The sequence below is a fragment of the Penicillium manginii genome (genome assembly GCF_028828005.1).
Source record: "Penicillium manginii strain IBT 31320 chromosome Unknown utg000002l:1.0-5564898.0:1.0-5567710.0, whole genome shotgun sequence".
Classification (NCBI taxonomy): Eukaryota; Fungi; Ascomycota; class Eurotiomycetes; order Eurotiales; family Aspergillaceae; genus Penicillium; species Penicillium manginii.
In genome coordinates, this window is record NW_026643103.1 from 442945 (window position 1) to 460840 (window position 17896).

A 17896-nucleotide genomic window follows, 5' to 3' on the forward strand; every position below is an offset into this window, starting at 1 on the left:
AGAGGGTATGGGAACGTTCCATCTATGCAATAATGTCCCGTGTGTTCCTCGCACGGCAAAGCGCCCATGTGCATAGACAAATAGATAGCATAGCAAGCAACATTGCCTGCTACATCCAATATATCCATGTGACTGGCTTCTGTCATCTGAAGACATCGAGTATTGAAAGTTAGACAGGAGCTGAGTTTCTGCGTGATGATGATATCTGTTGGACTTCTCTTCGTAGAGCTTGGTGAAATCGTCATCTTTGTGTGCAAGATGAAGTTTCCAGCTGGGATGGCAAGCGATACCTAGAGCATTCATGACGTCAGGAATACTTGGGTTTTCATCTCTGACCGTATGTCGCATTTTTTGTTGCTCATGCTGGCCTAGATTTCCACAGTGCGGAACAGGTACAATCTTGATAGATTGGAAAGAGCAATCGCCCTTCGCAATCGCGATAAAAGTCCACGTGGCATATGAAATCCTTCCTAGAAAAATTAGAATATCTCTGTCTTTTTGTCTCGAAAAATGGCTTCTCATGGCTGCCTTGAGCATAAATCGAGCTCGAGGCTCTCTCCAGAGAATAAATATGTGACTTATGATCTCCTTCAGTAGACTGGCCTCGGTTTCTAATTCCAATGTAGGCTGGCAGAGGTAATGGATCTTTTGGAAAATCTCAGACACGCATGACTGAATCTCAACAAGTGTCTCACCAGTGCAAGTGGTGTCTGATTTCACATAGGTCTCCTTATCCGCGCTAAGGAAACGGTTTAGCGGTATAGCGAACCTGAGTCCATTATCATCATTCCACTCCCGAATCCGTAAGGCTGGAATGGCCGCAACTCGCTCTGTTGTTAGGGTGCCGCTCTTCAACCTATTGGCTTGGCCTAAATTTGTCTCCTTCCGACAAGCCTGCCTCAACGACTCAAGGTAGGATCTGGTTCGTGGCCATTGGTGCTTTTCAACGAGATTGAACATTTTGGACGTCGCTTCCCCCAATGAATCCCCTAGCAAATTCTGATCAACAAACAAAAGCTTATGATAAAATACTTGATGGGATCTGAAACGAACCTTTTCTTGAAACATCTTCCATGAGGGACCTCCAATCCTCTAAAAATAGTTCATCTTCCCGATCAAGCCCCTCGTTCTTGGCACAAAATATCTTGACACAATTCTCCGTCTTATAACGGACCATCATAGTTGCGCAGACATGTTTCGCATTCACATTCTGCTTTGACTTGGTGCCGGGTTTGGCTTTGAACCGAGCTAGTATCTCTGCAAGCCGGTCAAGAAATTGATTCCCCATTTCTGTGAGATTATCTTCCGGGTCTGCATCGGGACTTAGCATTGCTAAATCATCTAGATCGTCTGAATCATCGTCGACGGAGTCATGAGGTGAGTTCGCATCGCTATCGATTGCTTGCGTGAACTGTGCTGCTTCTTCGGAGCCCGGTGAACCTTTGGTGACTAATGCCAGAAGGCATATTGCGTATCCCAAATTCCGATCCGCTGACATTGGATATGAAATCTAAGGACACCATAAAACTTCTGCAGTCCAAAGGTCAAGATTATGTCAGTTGCATAGGGATTGAAAATTCAACAATGCTAGAATATAAACAGAGCCAGATTCGGAACAGATAACTCAAAGCCTGGTAAAATCACGATTGGGAAGCAAAGATGGAGCTTTAAAAAAGAAAATCTAGGATGAGAGCGGGGTAATCGCCACTTAAACGACGTGTACAGTGCATTAATTGATACATACCATTATTACAAGTTCTCACCCACGTCACGTAAGATACAGTTCCTTTTTTGGGAAGAAAGAGATCGACGATTATACCATATCTGGGCTAGCGTGTTTCAAATTAAGGTCCGGGAGTTAAAGTCGAAGAGTATTGGGGTAAATCTGATTGCGGATACTACTGTACCGAAAGTCGGTATTATCAAGATCAGTCATTTCAATTCCGCTAGAAACCTGATCCCGGTCGACCTCAATGACCTTCGACTCGGGTTCAATGTACCTCCCTTGTGCTTTGTCTCTGCGTTTATTCTCATAATCCAGATACACCTAAAGGAAATTAGCAGGCCGGTTAGAACACAGAAAATCACAAACAAGTTATCAAATGCCGTCTATACAATTGTTAGTAGGGCGACCTAAACTTTGAAGCAGGCATGCTGGTTACGAACCGAGTATGTGGGAGCCTCCCTTTGGACAAAGAGCTGGGGACCCGTAATTTTACCCGCACAATATCAAACGAAGAAACAGGCGTTGACGGTCGTCTCTTTAGTAAACCCTCCGGTATTGCCGAAGACAAGACTCAGCAACAAGGGAATGAATTCATAGACGCGACAAGAAGAACTGCACCAGTAAAATGACCGCCTTTATAAGATGTATCCAACTGCCGAGTGGGAAGCAATCCAATCAAAGCAATGATATTTCCCATCATTACCAGTATGAGGCGACATCACCAGAAGCGATGGGCAACCATAGAGGATCCAATGATGACGATAAATTGGAACCCAGCCGAAGGAAGACCGAGCAGCAAGGTTGTAAGAGTGTCGAAGCCAAGGCTCTTGATGATAAAAGTAGTAAAATAATATCCCCAGAGATTAGATGAATATTTACATCTGATTAGCGAAAGATTAATATAACCCAAGTTGGAGATGACGCCATTTGTCAATGAACTGAGAATGGCGATTGCCAAAAGAAACCAAGTCTTCGGATCCTTACAGGCCTCTTGGAACTCTGATATATTCCATTTATTGGTCTTGTGGGAAGATGGGTAATGTTGTGATCGCTGATCAGCAACAGCTTGCTGAGTTTTAGTGAGGAACCATGCTTTGGATGACTTATCTGGCAGAACGAAGAAAGCGAGGATGCCCCATAGGACAGTAGCTACCCCTAAAATTATGAAAGCCACTTCTTTATGTCAATCAAAAGAATGAATTTAATGTAAGGGGTGACCTTACCCTCCAGGGCTCGAGGGGGCGAGTCGACATGTGAGCATACCCATATGCTATTAATGACCCGGTCATATACCCAACCGAGTTCCCAGCAAACCAGATGCTATGACGGCTAGCATGTTGAGAAGGCTTTTACCAAATGCTCGTGATAATAGAGAGCCCAGGACTGATCGCGCTTTCGAATATTCCAAGAAGAACCCGAACGATACAGAGTCCGATTAAATTCTGCGTGGCCGCGTGAAAAGAAATCATTGCGCCCCAAATGACCCTAGACGAAGGACTAACATCGTTACTCAAGGTTAGGAATTGAATCACAAATATTCCATACACAGTAATTGAAATGGTCTTTCCAAGAGGAAGCTTGACAAGGAGAACTGATGCTGGAAAACTCGCTGCCAGGTACCCAAAGTAGAACACGCTGCTTAGCCACGAGAATTCCTGGTTCACCAAGTTCTGTGGTATATTAGAAAAGATACTGTATTTTTGAGAAGACTGCTGAATAACTCACGGTGTCTTGGATAACCCCAAGGATGCCAGCAGTCGATAAGCTTATCTTGTCCGTGAATTGAAGTAGATATGTGAAAAACAGGACTGGCATCAATTTGCAGACAAATTTAGTAGTGAATAATTGGCCTTCGGGAATTCCACTGATACTCGATCGATCTGTTTGAGAATGGTCTGCTCCTGAAACATGTCATTCTCCTCGATGTGTGCTACGTCATATTCTTTGCCAGAATCTTCCTGGTTGAATTCCGAGACGACGTTCAGTTTTTTGTCCGACTTCAAAGCCTTCATATTCATATTCAACCGAGGAGAATTTCTATTTTATCAGTGGGCGAGCTGATGGAGTGTCTATTTGACGATAAAAACATTTGACATGGACTTAGTAATGTTCAAGCATACAATAGATCAATATTCAGTTCAAAGGGGATTGAAAGCCCTGGAGCGGCAGCGAGATTGGGCAAGATTCACGAAGTTACCGTTTGATTGGCTGTTCTTCACGACAAATTCATGAAATCGGGGGAAATTGTGTGCTTGGCCAATCAAGTCCGCCCGTACTAGGGCTTACCAGTCCTGCCCAGAAGTTATCCATCGTCAACATGAGCGTTCCCACTTCCCCTTATCTTCTCCGACGACCAATTTTACCACCATCAGGGCAGTGTACTAGTATCGCCTCTCATGATGAGTGACGCGCATTTAGCTGTTCGCGCTGGGGTTAAGCGACGCATAAACATTCTAGGGCGATCTACACAAGGTATAGAAATCCGTTGTCTTGCACAAGCTTATTAGATTTCCCCGCAGAGGCTCATGTTGATATGGCTGATTACTTTGCTATGAACAGGATGTCTCACATGCCGCAAGAAACATGTTAAGTGTGACGAAAGAAAGCCAGAATGCGGGCGATGTGGTTGATTAAATCTGGACTGCGTATTTTCTGCCACCGCGATGCAAACGCAGAACACAATTTCCTCACTGAAACCCCGTTCATTGAAGCCACGACCGAGGGGGCTGCAAGGCCAAAGTGGTTATCAATCAAATTATCGCTCGCCTGAGCCACCGGTGAATCTCGTCCTCCCCCTTCGGGCCTACGGATGACCTCGAAGAAATATTACTGGGTGACAACACGATGGAGGAAATTTTCTCAGCTGGCTTCTGCCTTTCGCATGACCAAGAAATGATACAATCGCCAGCTTCACAATTATCCATAGCCAACATAGTATCAAGGCCTTGGGATCTAGTAGGCCTCTCAGAAACCGATCCTTTGCTGGGGATTCCCATGACAAGCTTGACTCCAATATCTTCATCGATAAGCCAAATTCCCCAGTCTGGCTCTTTATTCCTGGGTCCAGACGACCATTTGGCTTTGAAAATCAACCGGACGTCATTTGCCTTGTCGCAAACTCTCAAAGATCCTGATTGCTCACTCCCAGCGTTATTACTACAGTCGATTTCCAAGGAAAGGATGGCTATGCATTTTGCTTCGACCGTATCGTTCCAACATATCTCAGCAGAGCAGTACTCTGCGATATCGCTGTTTCACTTTCAGGAAGGGTTCGATCCTCTTCGAACAGCCGTCATTGAGGGAAACGATGACGATAAGATTTTGACTTTGAGTTCTTTTCATTTTCCATTCGTTTTCAAACTCGAAGGCGACATTAGTCTGCATACACCAGAAGCTCTGAGTCTCTGGTCGGTGGATTAGATCAAAAGATTTGCGCTGGAATCAATTACTTCTGGGCTTGGTCGTTCAGATTTTGAGACTCGGAAGCAGCAAAGCCAAGGAAACTGTGAGAAAGATCCTGGAAATCTCACAATTATCGCCAGTTTGACAGTATGGTTGTATAAGGAGGATGTGCGAAGTTTTATCATGGGAGGCCCTGAGTATATTGGGAAGTATTTCCAGAAATACCCCGAAAGGATGATGAACATCTGGCGGTTCTCTCGTCCTGCGATGCAGCTTCACTGGGGTATCTTATACCCTGTGAGTCAAAGTCTTGATGATTTGGAAATGTCTCAAATAGTGGAAATGGGAATTGAACTTCTTTTGCTCCATTATGAGGTTACAGCCTATTTGGATTCATCGGTCAATTCCGAAACATCGAGAGAGATCGAGATGTGGTTTGAAAGAATTGCGAAAATGTGATATCTATTTCCTTCGAATATGGGACAGAATTTTCATGGTGACTAAAAATGACTCTAGGAGTACGATCTTGTTTTCCAAATCGCATCATCAACTCTCCCCTTATCTCGAAAACTGCACTCCTACTCCACTGTTCCTGTCATAACATCCTACGCCCTTAAGCTTCTTTTCCGTCGAGTACGATAATCAAACTCTCAACAGCCTGAGTATCTTAGTGTATCAAAATCCCTTCTCAAGGCAATCTAAAGTTGTCTTACCTTTAATGAAGTCACTGTTTTCGAAGGTCCCCAGTGGGTATCACTCATTGCGGCTATGGAAATTGGTGATCTTGACCAATATAAATGGCCCATGGACCAGATAAGAATCGACCATATATGTGACTGGTGGTTACGGCACCGACACGGGTTAGTCCTATATTGGAACCAACATTCAATCTGGTCATTAACATCGAAGCGCATAGGAAATGTCAGCTACTAAGTACCTTCGTTTCACGGTACTTTCTACGTTCCAATATAGCCCGGCCAGAATATTCATTCGAAAGAGTTCACGGATTTGTCAGGGTCTACGGAAGCATTTCAAAAGGCATTGGAGGTAGCTCATGGTATTGCAAGGGTTAGACTGATGGTCCATATGGATGAGGACTTTGCAGCAAAGGGATGGCATGACTTCAAGCTGGATGTTGAAAAGCGATGAGTTAATTAGGGAGAGACGATTCCATGGTATCTTCTTTGTCAGTGGAGGTAGATACTGAATGACTAAGGCGCCAGTGCCATAACAATAGTAGCAATGATCATCCATTTCATGACAAATTCTAATTGACCTGAAAACCAAGATTTTTTTCTCCAAAAGCTATTGTGTGGTTTGTCTAATTTACAATCTTTGCGACAATTTCCTGCGGCTTGACGTTCTGCGGAGAGATTCGGTATAATATATCTCGGGCATATGCTGCGGCAGCCATAGCTGCATATCCTTGCCAATCCTTATTTCTGTGCGAATCGGAGTAATCGCAAATTCCACGAATCACAAGACAAGGTAAATCATCCATAAGGCCAGCTGCTTCTGTCTCAAAGCACAGAATACCTTTCTCTGCTGCAAGTTTATCGCGTAGCAGAGCATCGTTCATGGGACTCTCTCCTGATGCGATGAGGCCATAATGAACCGCCGGGTTGTCCTCCCATGCATCACGTAGCTTGCGTGATACAAGATCGGATGGTTTATTACAACATCCTGGATCGCATGGCTCTTTGCTATATCGGTGGACAACCTCACTTTGGAACAGTCGATCAGACTTCAGGTCTGGGCGTTCGTATATTTTCCGGAGAAGTGGTCTCAGTGTGAGAGCTTTCTCAATGGTCTCTTCCAAAATTTGTTGTTTCATTTCATAGCTGGCTCTGAGTCCGGCTACTGCCGCCCATAAACTACCCGGTGGTTCCATTAGAGACCCTGCTTGCTGAAACTCCCTACTCTGTATGGTCTTTCCAAAGTCATACTGGTAAACCAAGACTTGTCCGGATGAGGGAGCACTGATAACAACATCGCCGAGGCGAATATCGGACGAGGGTGCGCTGACCACAACATCGCCGAGGCGAATGTCGTGTCTCCGGCTCGGTGCTCCTCCGCCAACGCCAACCAGTAGCGCTATTCGAAGATTTGAGAAAATAGAAACCATTTCCGAGGCCACCCGAGCTGCTGACGCTGTTCCATATTCACCCTTAGAGATCACCACATTGTGAGCTCCGATCCTCCCATAGGCATAATCATTGCTGTTGTGCAGGTCCAACTGCAGTTCGTAAGTTTCATCGAGCAGTGCCCGGACGGCAACAAACTCAACAGGGATGGCACAAATCAACCCAATGGAGAAGTCCTTCGCCAGGATCACTGACACTGATTTGCGTTTCGGGAATCTTGCGCCGGGATGTTCGTCTTTATACAGCTCTCCATATTCTAGTGCTCGTTGGTACATCATCTTTGCCACCTTCACCTTCCCCTGATCAGAGTAAAGACGACCAAGCTTGTTGAATGCATCAGGAGTTAACTGGATATCAAGAGCTCCATTTTCCGTGAGAACACCAGCCCCTCGATCTAGTAGCATTTGTACCACGTTTTCATGGTCTCCTTGTGATGCGGCCTGGAGTGCGTTTCCATACTCCCCACCCTTGGTGTTGACGTCGGCACCATTCTCAAGCAATATCTGCACGACTTTTTCATGGCCTTCGTATGACGCTGCCTGGAGCGCATTGCCATACTTCCCACCCTGGGCATTGACGTCGGCACCATTCTCGAGCAATATCTGCACTATCCCTTCATAGCCTTTGGATGACGCTGCCTGGAGCGCATTGCCATACTTCCCACCCTGGGCATTGACGTCGGCACCATTCTCGAGCAATATCTGCACTATCCCTTCATAGCCTTTGGATGACGCTGCCTGGAGCGCATTGCCATACTTCCCACCCTGGGCATTGACGTCGGCACCATTCTCGAGCAATATCTGCACTATCCTTTCATGGCTTTTAAGTGAAGCAGCCTGGAGTGCATTGCCATACTCCCCACCCTGGGTGTTGACGTTGGCATATTTATCAAGCAATATCTGCACGACTTTTTCATGGCCTTCGTATGACGCTGCCTGGAGCGCATTACCATTCCATCCACCTTGGGCGTTGACTTCAGCACCATTCTCGAGCAGTCGCCTTACGACCTCCTCGTCCCCTATTCCTGCAGCGCTTATGAGGGGTTCGTCGTCTTTTTTTAGTAATACCTCACTGCCGTAGCTTTCATAGCTGCCGAAGCTGCTATCGACGTCTTGGAAATTTAGAGCAACGGAGCGCAACGAGGCGGCCGATCTGATGCCTTCGACTCTCTCTGAGTCTGCCTCTTCATTACTGTCAAGGCTTCGTGAAACCGCAAAACATGCGAGTTCTTCCTGATGGAACGCCATGTGATTGTAAAGATCCTTGTAGAAAGGTCCAATCGAGAAGCAGAATGGGCACGTTCGTCTGTCATCTGCTACCGTCGTCTCGGCTAGATCTAAAAGATTTTCGATCTGCTGCCCATCTAAATCTTTGTGGTAGTCTAAAAAGTGTTGCAGCAAGCCGTTTTTTGACTTTGAGATGAAGGAACCGTGTTTAAAGCATCTCCATATGCGGCGGTGGACGAGTCGTTCATGTTCTATCCATGCATGCCGACTGGCGTACATGCGGTCGCCGTCTGGGCATTTCTCGTAGGTACATACGTACGGTTGGAGATCTTGGCGGACATGCTCTCTAATATCTGTTAAAACGATGCTCCTGTGCTGTCAATGATATTAAACACTTACTGCCATGACTTTCCTTTTCCTTGTTTCGAAGGACAAACTACCCAGCAATACGTGCAAGTGAATTCTGACTTGCTAACCGCATCGGGAGGAGGCGGAGGCAGCTCGGCGGACTTTCCGTCAACGTCGTAAGCCGTAGTCGCGTAAGAAATCACGGTCTCTGCATCCAGCTGGTCATCCAGTGAATGATCATACATAGAGAAATCTGTTCCTGAAACCATTGTTTTTGGCCCTGGAGTCCCTGAGATAGGAGGTGTGGTTGAAGGCTTGGAAATAGGTTCCGCAGGCTTCACGACAGGTGTGAGATTGTCCGGTGCCGCTTGCTCATCCGGAACGCGTGAGAGCTTAAGGGAATGTCTGCGCCAATATGCAAAATACCTTCTTCGGTTGGTGATTGCCTTTGCTAAGCGATCTCGTAGGAAATCGTCGCTATGTAGCATCCCATCCCCGGCGTCTAATACATCAAATAAACCGTGATTTGAATCTCGTGCAATTTCGGCAGTAAATTTGTTTGATGATGGACGCAAGCGCAGGTGATCAAGTCGCTCTTCTACATGCCGACGGTCGAAGATGGCATACGACGAGAACAAGTCTTTCCCTGTTTGTAAATCCTGCTCTTTTATAAGAAGAGCTTTCTGAGTGACAGAACGATATTTGGTGTTGCGTATCTTGAAAGAGAGCCTATAGAGATGCTCCATGATATCTTTGATTTCGTCCAGTCTCTCAGCCAGCTCCCCACTGTCCATATCACTACTGCTGTCACTGCTGTCCTCAACTCTGTCATCAGAACCATCTGGGATATCTCCACACTGTTCGTATGGTAGGCGAACACCTGTGGTGATCTCGGCACCTGGGAAGTCGTCATCACTAAGAGATCAAGCCATTAATATCAGGAGGTGCGACGTAACGTACTCTTACTCAAAGAGTCTTGCAACTGTGCCAGAAATTTGAGGACGGCAGCTCGTAGCACCACCGAGTCTCGCAACCTAGCGTCAAGAGAGCTTCGGCCTCTCTGTAGGGCGCCTAGATTTCCAGCCCAAATCTTGTAACGAGCATTTTCATTCTCAATTGCTATAGGCAACATTTGTTTCTGAAACTCGTCCGAAGACGTGCGCAGCGATCGTGCCAGAGTATCGAAGCATCTTGCGCAAGAGATAGAAATGGCACCGATGTCGTCCATGGCTAGGGTTTTGAGATCAGAGGCAAAGAAAATATTGTTCCATGCCTGTCGTGACCTTCATCTTCGACTCCGAGGTTGATAAGTGGCAAACTTGTTAGGTAGACTAGGTTCACATAAAACCAGACTCAATACTCGGAGGTGTAATCCACCCTGTTCGCTGGCTTTCTATTCGAATCCCTGACCACAATTAAATCCCTCATAATAAGGGAAGGACGCCAGGGAATGCAAAGGGCCATTCGTTGAACCGGCGCCAAGAGCTGCACTTGAGCGGGGTTGATGCCACATAAGACGTGCGGCTGAGATCTCGTTTTCCCGGGCCGACGCGTCAGGAGGCCCCACCTGCCAATGTTTCCTAGGTTCCCTGAGCAAGAAGGGGCTTGTTTCTTTTCTTTTGTATTGATTCATCTCACCCACCTCCTCAACAGAGCGAGTTGCCTGTATGCGTCCCTCAGTCCAAAATGGTAACAGGGGTGGAAGCAGCTGGACTCGTCCTAGGAGCCATTCCTCTTATCATATCTGCCCTTGAGAACTACGAGAACTTGTCAGCTCCCACAAACGCTTTTATTCATTGGAAACGGCACTTGGGAAGGTTGATCCGAGAGCTATATTCAATACACACCTCTTACGAACAAGCCGTTCGTCTCCTACTGAAGCCATTTGCCGACCTCGCGGACCAAACCACGATGATGGAGGATCCCCAAAGCAAATTGTGGAGAGAAGGTGACGTCGCTAACGGTCTACGCGAAAGGCTGGGGCCGGTCTACGGCCCATTCATAATTACCATAGATGAAGTGTCAGAGATCCTGGTCGAGATAGCAGCGTGTCTCAATATCCCTGGGTCACAGCAGGTTAGTGCACCTCCCTTGGAAGATAGACTCAGCACTGACTTTGGTAGGTTTTCACAAGTAAGAATCTCTTGCCGATTGTCTCTTGTAACTCACAGATCGGCAACACTCCGTTCCTTCACAAGAATTTCGAATTTGGGCTGAGGATCAAGTTTACTATGAAGAAAAACAGAGTAAAAGCCGCGCTAGAGCGTTTGGAGGCTTGCACGAGGATGATCGATGCCTGGACTACTAGAGCCGACAAGCTGCAGGATGAGACACCACCGAGTCATAAGAAGCTGAAATTTTCTGCATCATTGGGCACCATCCAAGCGAATGCGACGAAGGTACATCAAGCAATTTCGAGAAATTGGTGTGACAACAACCCTGTACATGTCGCTCGGCTGCTTCTCGAGCAACGGCTGGTGAGGTCAAAGAAAAGGAAGAGGCCCTTGCAAGCTGCAAGCGTGGAGTTGGTGACGCAGGCGACTTGTTTTGGGTTGAGTCTTCGTGGGGACTGTAACGCATCTTCTCAGTGGTTAAATTCTGAGATAAGGATTGACGAACTCTCTTCTAGGTACGCACTTGAGGATTTTCTTTTGTTGTCATTTTGAGCTCTGACGGTGACTTTAAAGTAGGGTGGGAACAGTTCGCGTGACGATATCAGTTCCAGAGGACGAGCACGACCCTGCAAATTTACAAAACATCACAAGTTTATGCAAAGTCATTAGGGAACCTCCACATCCACCTGTGGTATTCTGCCTCGATGATATGGGGTGTCTGAAATCACAATCATCCTTGAAAGAGGCTACTACTGAATACGTCCACCAATCTCTATCTCTCGAGGCCCTGCTTCCGCACTTCGAGTCCAAACTACCCATAAAAGAAGTGTACGGACTCGCAATCACCTTGATAGCTTCGATCTTGCAGCTCAGTCATACACCATGGCTTGAGAGCAAATGGAGTAAAAAAAACATAGTGTTCACAAGAGCAAACATCCACATGCCATTGATTGCCGACCTAAGTTATCCTTCCTTAGTAAAGGAATTTTATCGGGGTGCGTTGCTTCAAAACCCAACTTCGGAATCATCGCAGCTGATCCAAAAATAGGTGCCGAAATTCGACGGCCCTATGGTACCCCAATCAACAGAACCGGTTCGAACTTGCTTGACTTAGCGATTATGCTGCTTGAAATAAGTTCTGGGCGGCCTGTTGAGCAAAGGATTGGAGATGATCAAATCACTAATATCCTACCAAATGATCAACTTGTTCTCCAACTAGCAGAAGGATGGCTCAAGGAGGAAAGGTCTCATGGGAAGTTATCATGTGCCTTCTCCCAGGCTATTTTGATCTGCCTACAAGAATACCTCAACCCCGATGCAAACTTCGATGATGATCAGTACTGCAATGTCTTCAAGGAAAAGGCTCTGGTGCCACTTGAAGAGGAAATGGAGTTCCTACTCTTTGGACCCCCTAGGTAACTTTCTATAGGAAGTATTATAATGAAGGAAGCACAAAGGGAGTCCAAGCGTTAAATCTTTCTGGGGATAGAGACTACTTCTACTGTAAATGCTCCTTTGTCTCCTGGTCCTTGGTTAGTGGTTTATCCCGCGACCTGATAAGGCAGCAACGTCCCGTCCACTCGGGTGAAATTTGATCTGATAAAACATCATACGTGACCAATAGGCATAAGCATTCGCTGCGGGCCGTTGTTACATTGGCAGCCCAGCGCCATCGGAGCTCGGAAACCGGAGAGGAGGCTCGTCAAATTGTTCGACGTGATTTAATAGAGTAAGCACGACTAGTGTACTTCATAGGGGTCCAAAAACCGCTCCCCCGCGCTCAGCCTTCCAAGAGTTTCTTCCTTTGTTCTTTATTTTTCCATCATAATTTGACCATGGCCTTTTCCTGTCCTCTTGGTAGCGATGATCGCTTTGGCCCTCGGGTTTCGGACCAGTGTCGATCATTTGACTTCACATTGCTTTTTGAGGATGTTTTCTTCACTTTGCTTCCAGCGGCAGTTTTTCTGCTGTCTGCATTTTTGAGACTTCCTCTTCTTCTTCGGGCACCCGTGAAAATAAGTTCCCATTACTTGGCGACTGCAAAGCTTGTAACAATACTACTAAACCCTATTTTCGCAGTGCATTTCAGGGCTAAACTAGATCATAGATTGCCCTCGCAAGCTTATTCGCCTTTCATGTCGCATTTATGGCTTTTCAGGTCCAAGCTCCAATTTTGCATACCAAAGTTACACTCGCAGCTAGCGTGCTTCAGCTATTCACCGTTGTTGGTTCCATATTGCTGTCATGGTTGGAGGATCAGCGTTCGGTTCGACCATCCGATCTCATGGTCATATACTTCTTCTTATCAAGCATACTCGCCACCCCCAGACTGAGATCGTTGTGGATCCTTACGCCTGATGTTTATACACAGGCTTGCTTATGGACACTGGTCACCGTTGGCACGATCGTGGTGTTGTGCCTGGAATCTATTCACAAAACCCAAGTTATACGTCTTGCTTATCGTGAGTCCAGCAAAGAGAGTACTTCAAGCTTCTGGGCTCGTAGCTTCTTCATCTGGGTTTTGCCTTTGTTTCGGAGTGGGTTCTCAAATATCATTTCGTTGAAGGATATGCCCGAGGTCGACAGTGCCCTCCAGGGTATCCCTGCCGAGAAAAAGATCCTCGCCGCTTGGAAAAATGGTATATCTCCAACCTTCTTTCTTGAGTACTAGACACTAAATATCTGTTCAAGGTAACTACACTGGTAAAAATCGCCTTCTCCGGGCAACTTTTCGGGCCTATCTTGGTCCATTCGCCAGCGCGATTATCCCTCAAATTTGTCTCACGGGTTTCAAATTCTGTCAACCATTCCTAATTTCGGCAACGATAGACTTCATAGGTGAGCCCCCAACCAGAGAAAATCAGGTCCATGGACCGGCACTGGTCGGTGCATACGTTATAACCTATATGGGAATGGCGATATCGACGGCTGCTTACTGGCGCCAAACACTTCGTTTGGTCACCATGATTCGAGGAGGCCTTATTTCTCTTGTTTACCGACAGACAACCAAGCTTCAATCCAGAGACTTCAAAAACAAGAGTTCTATTACATTGATATCTACTGATGTGGAGCGCATCAGCTATAGACTCCATGCGATCCATGAAGCTTGGATGGCCCCCATTCAAGTGGCAATCGCAATCTATCTTCTGAAGCGACAGCTTGGCGTGGCTTGTTTAATCCCGACCGTCATCTCGTCTCGTATGTCTATAATGCCCTGAGAGAGACGTATCTTACTAACATAATAGTCGCGATTCTGGCCACGTTCCCACTATCGAAAACTTCAAACGGTGCCCAGCTGAGGTGGATTGAACGTGTTCAAGCACGGCTCACTGTAGTATCTAGCATGCTGCATGATATGAAAGCTGTCAAAATGCTAGGGATTAGTGATAAGTTGTTCGAAAGTGTTTCGGGTTTGCGAAAAGAGGAGCTGAAAGCCTCGGAGCGCTTTAGAGTTCTCATTCTATGGCAGGTTGCAATCTGTAGGCCCGACCCTCTCGATTGGTAGCCAATTAATCACTGCTAATAAAATTATCGCAGCGAACTTGCCCCTCACGCTGGCTCCATACGCAACATTCGTGATATTTTCCTTAATTGCCGTGACTACTGGCGGCGAATCGCTTTTTTCAAATCGGACATTCACTTCTCTATCCCTTATTTCCTTGATGACATTTCCGCTTCTCAGATTTGTCCAGGCACTCCCGGGATTATGGCAGTCGGTTGGGTGTTTTGATCGCATCGAGAAGTACTGCACCCAGGCACCGCTGGACGAAGACTCGGACTTTGTCCCCGGAGCTGACGGTATCGAGCTGCAATCCAACACTGGCTTGTTTACACCCCCAGTTGGGATGGTACTTGAACTTCGCGATGCCAGCTTTTCCTGGTTAAAGGACTCAGAGCCCACTCTTCGAGATTTGGATATTACTTTCAGAAAGGCCACTATGACAGCAATTGTTGGGCCCGTTGGAAGCGGCAAAAGCACCCTTCTAGAAAGTATCCTGGGCGAGACAGTTCTGCAGAAAGGCTCCCTGTTGCCGTTCAACTCCACGGTCGCATACTGTCCCCAGACCCCTTGGATCATGAACAACACGATTCGGGAGAATATCACTGGCCCAGCACCATTCGATGAGAAGTGGTACAACTTCGTGATCTGGGCCTGCTCGTTAGAGACAGACTTGCAAAATATCCCTGCTGGGGATCTCTCCATTGCCGGAACTTCTGGTATCACGCTCAGTGGCGGACAGAAACAGCGCATCGTACGTGATTTCAATCTTAGTAATCCATTAGGGTTTGGCAAAAACCTAACTGTTAAAATAGTCTCTCGCTCGCGCTGTTTACTCGCGAGCTGCGGTCCTGGTCCTCGACGATGTATTCAGCGGTCTCGACACCCGATCTGTAGCGGCGATTTCTTCTCGGTTACTTGCGGCAGATGGCCATTTCAGAAAGGCAGGCAGGACAGTTATTCTTGCAACCCATAATAACCGTCTTCTCCCGTTCACAGACAAGATCTTGATGTTAGAAAATGGCCGACTTTCTAGGACCGGGACATACGAGCAGCTGCGCTCTATCATACCAGAAGATAGCCGAGGTCAAAGCACTGAGGACCCTGAAAGGGAGAGTTCCCCCACTGACAAAGCTGTCGAAATGACCAGTGTCTCTGAAATGTTGTCGGCAATTCCCGAAGATGACAATGCTGCAAATACCCTTCGACGAGACGGGAGTTGGTCCGTATATATATTCTATTTCAAGTCGGCTGGCTACACGATCGTATTTATTGTCGTGTTCTGTGTTGCGCTATTTGGGTTCTCTGATAGATTCTCCAGTTCGTCTTCTCCCAGTATGATCGAGATAATGCTAACTCTCAAAAGCCGTATGGCTTCAGCAGTGGTCGAGTGCCAATGATAGCCATCCAAATCAGAGGATCGGGTTTTATATCGGGGTATATTCACTTCTGTTTGCGATATCGCTCACTACACTCATGATTGGAGCTTGGTAAGGTTTTCACTCTCCCGGCCCCATTAATTTATGATACACCGACTGATAAACCTATCCAAGGGCTTTGTTTGTGAAAGCAATCAACAATACCGGTCTTTCCATGCATTCCCACTTGCTAGGAACTACATTAAAGTACGTGGTTTCACCTTCCGCTAGTTCTACGCCGTCTAACGCTGAGTTATCGCACCAGAGCACCGTTTAGCTTTTTTCAGAAAGTCGACGCTGGATTGACAACTAACAGGTAAGTAGCCTGGAATCTATAAGGTTCCACAGAGTAGTTTGACTCACAGATTATAGATTTAGCCAAGACCTGGAGCTCATCGATCTGGATCTTCCAAATGAATCTATCAACTCGGCCGTTTGTAAGTAACATACCCCCAGGATAGAATGGAACAGACACTAAATAATTCAAAGCCCTGGCAAACTGTGCTGTGGAACTTGTCATCCTCTGTGTGATGGGTAAATATCTCACCGTAACCGTCCCAATCCTGGCAGTCATTCTCTTTTTTGTCCAGGGATATTACCTCCGGACCTCTCGACAAGTGCGGCTCCTGGACATTGAGGCTAAAGCACCTCTCCTCACTCATCTCGTCGAGACAATGCAGGGTATATCCGTTATTCGAGCCATGCGATGGCAGGAGCCCTTCCGGGATCGCCTTGATAAGCTTCTCAATCAATCACAGCAACCATTCTATATGCTCTTCTGCATTCAGCAATGGCTTCAACTGGTGCTTGACTGTATAGTCATGGCTCTAGCCGTTATACTTGTCACCTTAGTCGTCTCATTGAAAGACAAGTTCAGTCCCGGAGCAATTGGTGTTGCACTGAATCTGATTCTAAGCTTTAATATGGACCTGATGCAGCTTATTCAGTCCTGGACGAAGTTAGAGACATCAATCGGCGCCGTCTCTCGCATTCAGGACTTCCTCGAGAACACACCATCTGAGGACCGGGATCAACGTCGTATAGAGCTGCTGCCGCCCAATTGGCCTACTTCCGGAAATGTCTCCTTCCGAGGAATCACGGCTTTCTACAAGTAATCTCACCAAGCTTCCTTATTCTAACCTAGCTAACGTTGTTGCTTAGCTCTCAATCTCCACCGGTCCTGAATGACCTGTCTTTAGCTATTCAATCGGGCGAGAAGATTGCCATTTGTGGCCCTTCGGGAAGCGGCAAAACATCCTTGATCCTTGGATTGTTACAAATGATTGAATTAAAGCAAGGTCAAATTGAGATTGACGGTATAGCTTTATCCACACTCCCCTGCGATGCTGTGCGAACTCGAATCAACGTCGTTCCCCAAGAGCCATTCTTCATGCCAGGCACGCTTCGCTTCAATCTTGACCGCGGATTTGAAGATAGCCCCATATCTGATGAGTGTCTCGTTCGAGCACTGGAAACTGTTGGACTTTGGAAGAAAGTCTGTGGTGACACAGCACAAGGAGGAGAACTGGATCAGCAGTTGACCGTATCGGATTGGTCGGTGGGGGAGCGACAGTTGCTAGCACTTGCGCGAGCAATGCTGATGAAAAGTCCAATTCTAATTCTTGACGAGGCGACGAGCAGGTAAGCTCAAAGTTCATCTCTTGTGGGAGTTGTACATCCCCTGCTAATCGTCTTCCGCTGTGCAGTGTCGACTGGGAAACGGAAGCCACCATGCAAAGTATTATTGAGCAAGAGTTTGCTTCTCAGACCGTGATTTCGGTTATTCATCGTCTCCAATACATTGAAAGCTTCGATCGCGTTGCTCTCATGAAACATGGTCGGCTTGTGGAATTTGATAGTCCTAAGGAATTGCTGGCAGGCCCGTCGGAATTCCAAGACTTTTATCGTGCGAAGCATGCCGAATGAGGCTATTGAGAAATACTGCGTCTTGATTCGAAGTACACGATTTTCATGAATTGAACCAAATGAGAACCATGGATACTTCTAGTTGAAATTTTC

General features: G+C 46.7%; 6 protein-coding genes across 6 annotated transcripts; 2 read left to right on the forward strand and 4 right to left on the reverse strand.

Moving 5' to 3' along the window:
• Nucleotides 1-1018: 1018 nt before the first annotated feature.
• Nucleotides 1019-1498, reverse strand: N7533_001450 (uncharacterized protein; the record flags this gene model as incomplete). Its single annotated transcript, XM_057098100.1, has 1 exon — nt 1019-1498. One exon carries the CDS (start codon nt 1496-1498, stop codon nt 1019-1021), a length of 480 nt encoding a protein of 159 aa, XP_056963236.1.
• Nucleotides 1499-2444: 946 nt separating this feature from the next.
• On the reverse strand, nt 2445-3062 carry N7533_001451 (major facilitator superfamily domain-containing protein; the record flags this gene model as incomplete). The annotated part of the gene is made up of 2 exons (XM_057098101.1): nt 2445-2902; nt 3020-3062. The coding sequence occupies 2 exons, from the start codon at nt 3060-3062 to the stop codon at nt 2445-2447; spliced, it is 501 nt and encodes a 166-aa protein (XP_056963237.1).
• Nucleotides 3063-3075: 13 nt separating this feature from the next.
• Nucleotides 3076-3541, reverse strand: N7533_001452 (major facilitator superfamily domain-containing protein; the record flags this gene model as incomplete). The annotated part of the gene is made up of 2 exons (XM_057098102.1): nt 3076-3396; nt 3452-3541. The coding sequence occupies 2 exons, from the start codon at nt 3539-3541 to the stop codon at nt 3076-3078; spliced, it is 411 nt and encodes a 136-aa protein (XP_056963238.1).
• A 2908-nt stretch (nt 3542-6449) lies between these two features.
• On the reverse strand, nt 6450-10074 carry N7533_001453 (uncharacterized protein; the record flags this gene model as incomplete). Its single annotated transcript, XM_057098103.1, has 5 exons — nt 6450-8653; nt 8818-8844; nt 8898-8934; nt 8975-9744; nt 9807-10074. 5 exons carry the CDS (start codon nt 10072-10074, stop codon nt 6450-6452), a joined length of 3306 nt encoding a protein of 1101 aa, XP_056963239.1.
• Nucleotides 10075-10532: 458 nt separating this feature from the next.
• Nucleotides 10533-12379, forward strand: N7533_001454 (uncharacterized protein; the record flags this gene model as incomplete). The annotated part of the gene is made up of 4 exons (XM_057098104.1): nt 10533-10922; nt 10970-11475; nt 11537-11955; nt 12009-12379. 4 exons carry the CDS (start codon nt 10533-10535, stop codon nt 12377-12379), a joined length of 1686 nt encoding a protein of 561 aa, XP_056963240.1.
• Nucleotides 12380-12795: 416 nt separating this feature from the next.
• Nucleotides 12796-17803, forward strand: N7533_001455 (uncharacterized protein; the record flags this gene model as incomplete). Its single annotated transcript, XM_057098105.1, is given in 13 exon segments — nt 12796-13038; nt 13068-13599; nt 13652-14158; nt 14206-14439; nt 14498-15213; nt 15275-15779; nt 15826-15949; nt 16013-16148; nt 16165-16193; nt 16250-16314; nt 16367-16988; nt 17039-17518; nt 17584-17803. 13 exon segments carry the CDS (start codon nt 12796-12798, stop codon nt 17801-17803), a joined length of 4413 nt encoding a protein of 1470 aa, XP_056963241.1.
• Between the last annotated feature and the right edge of the window lie 93 nt (nt 17804-17896).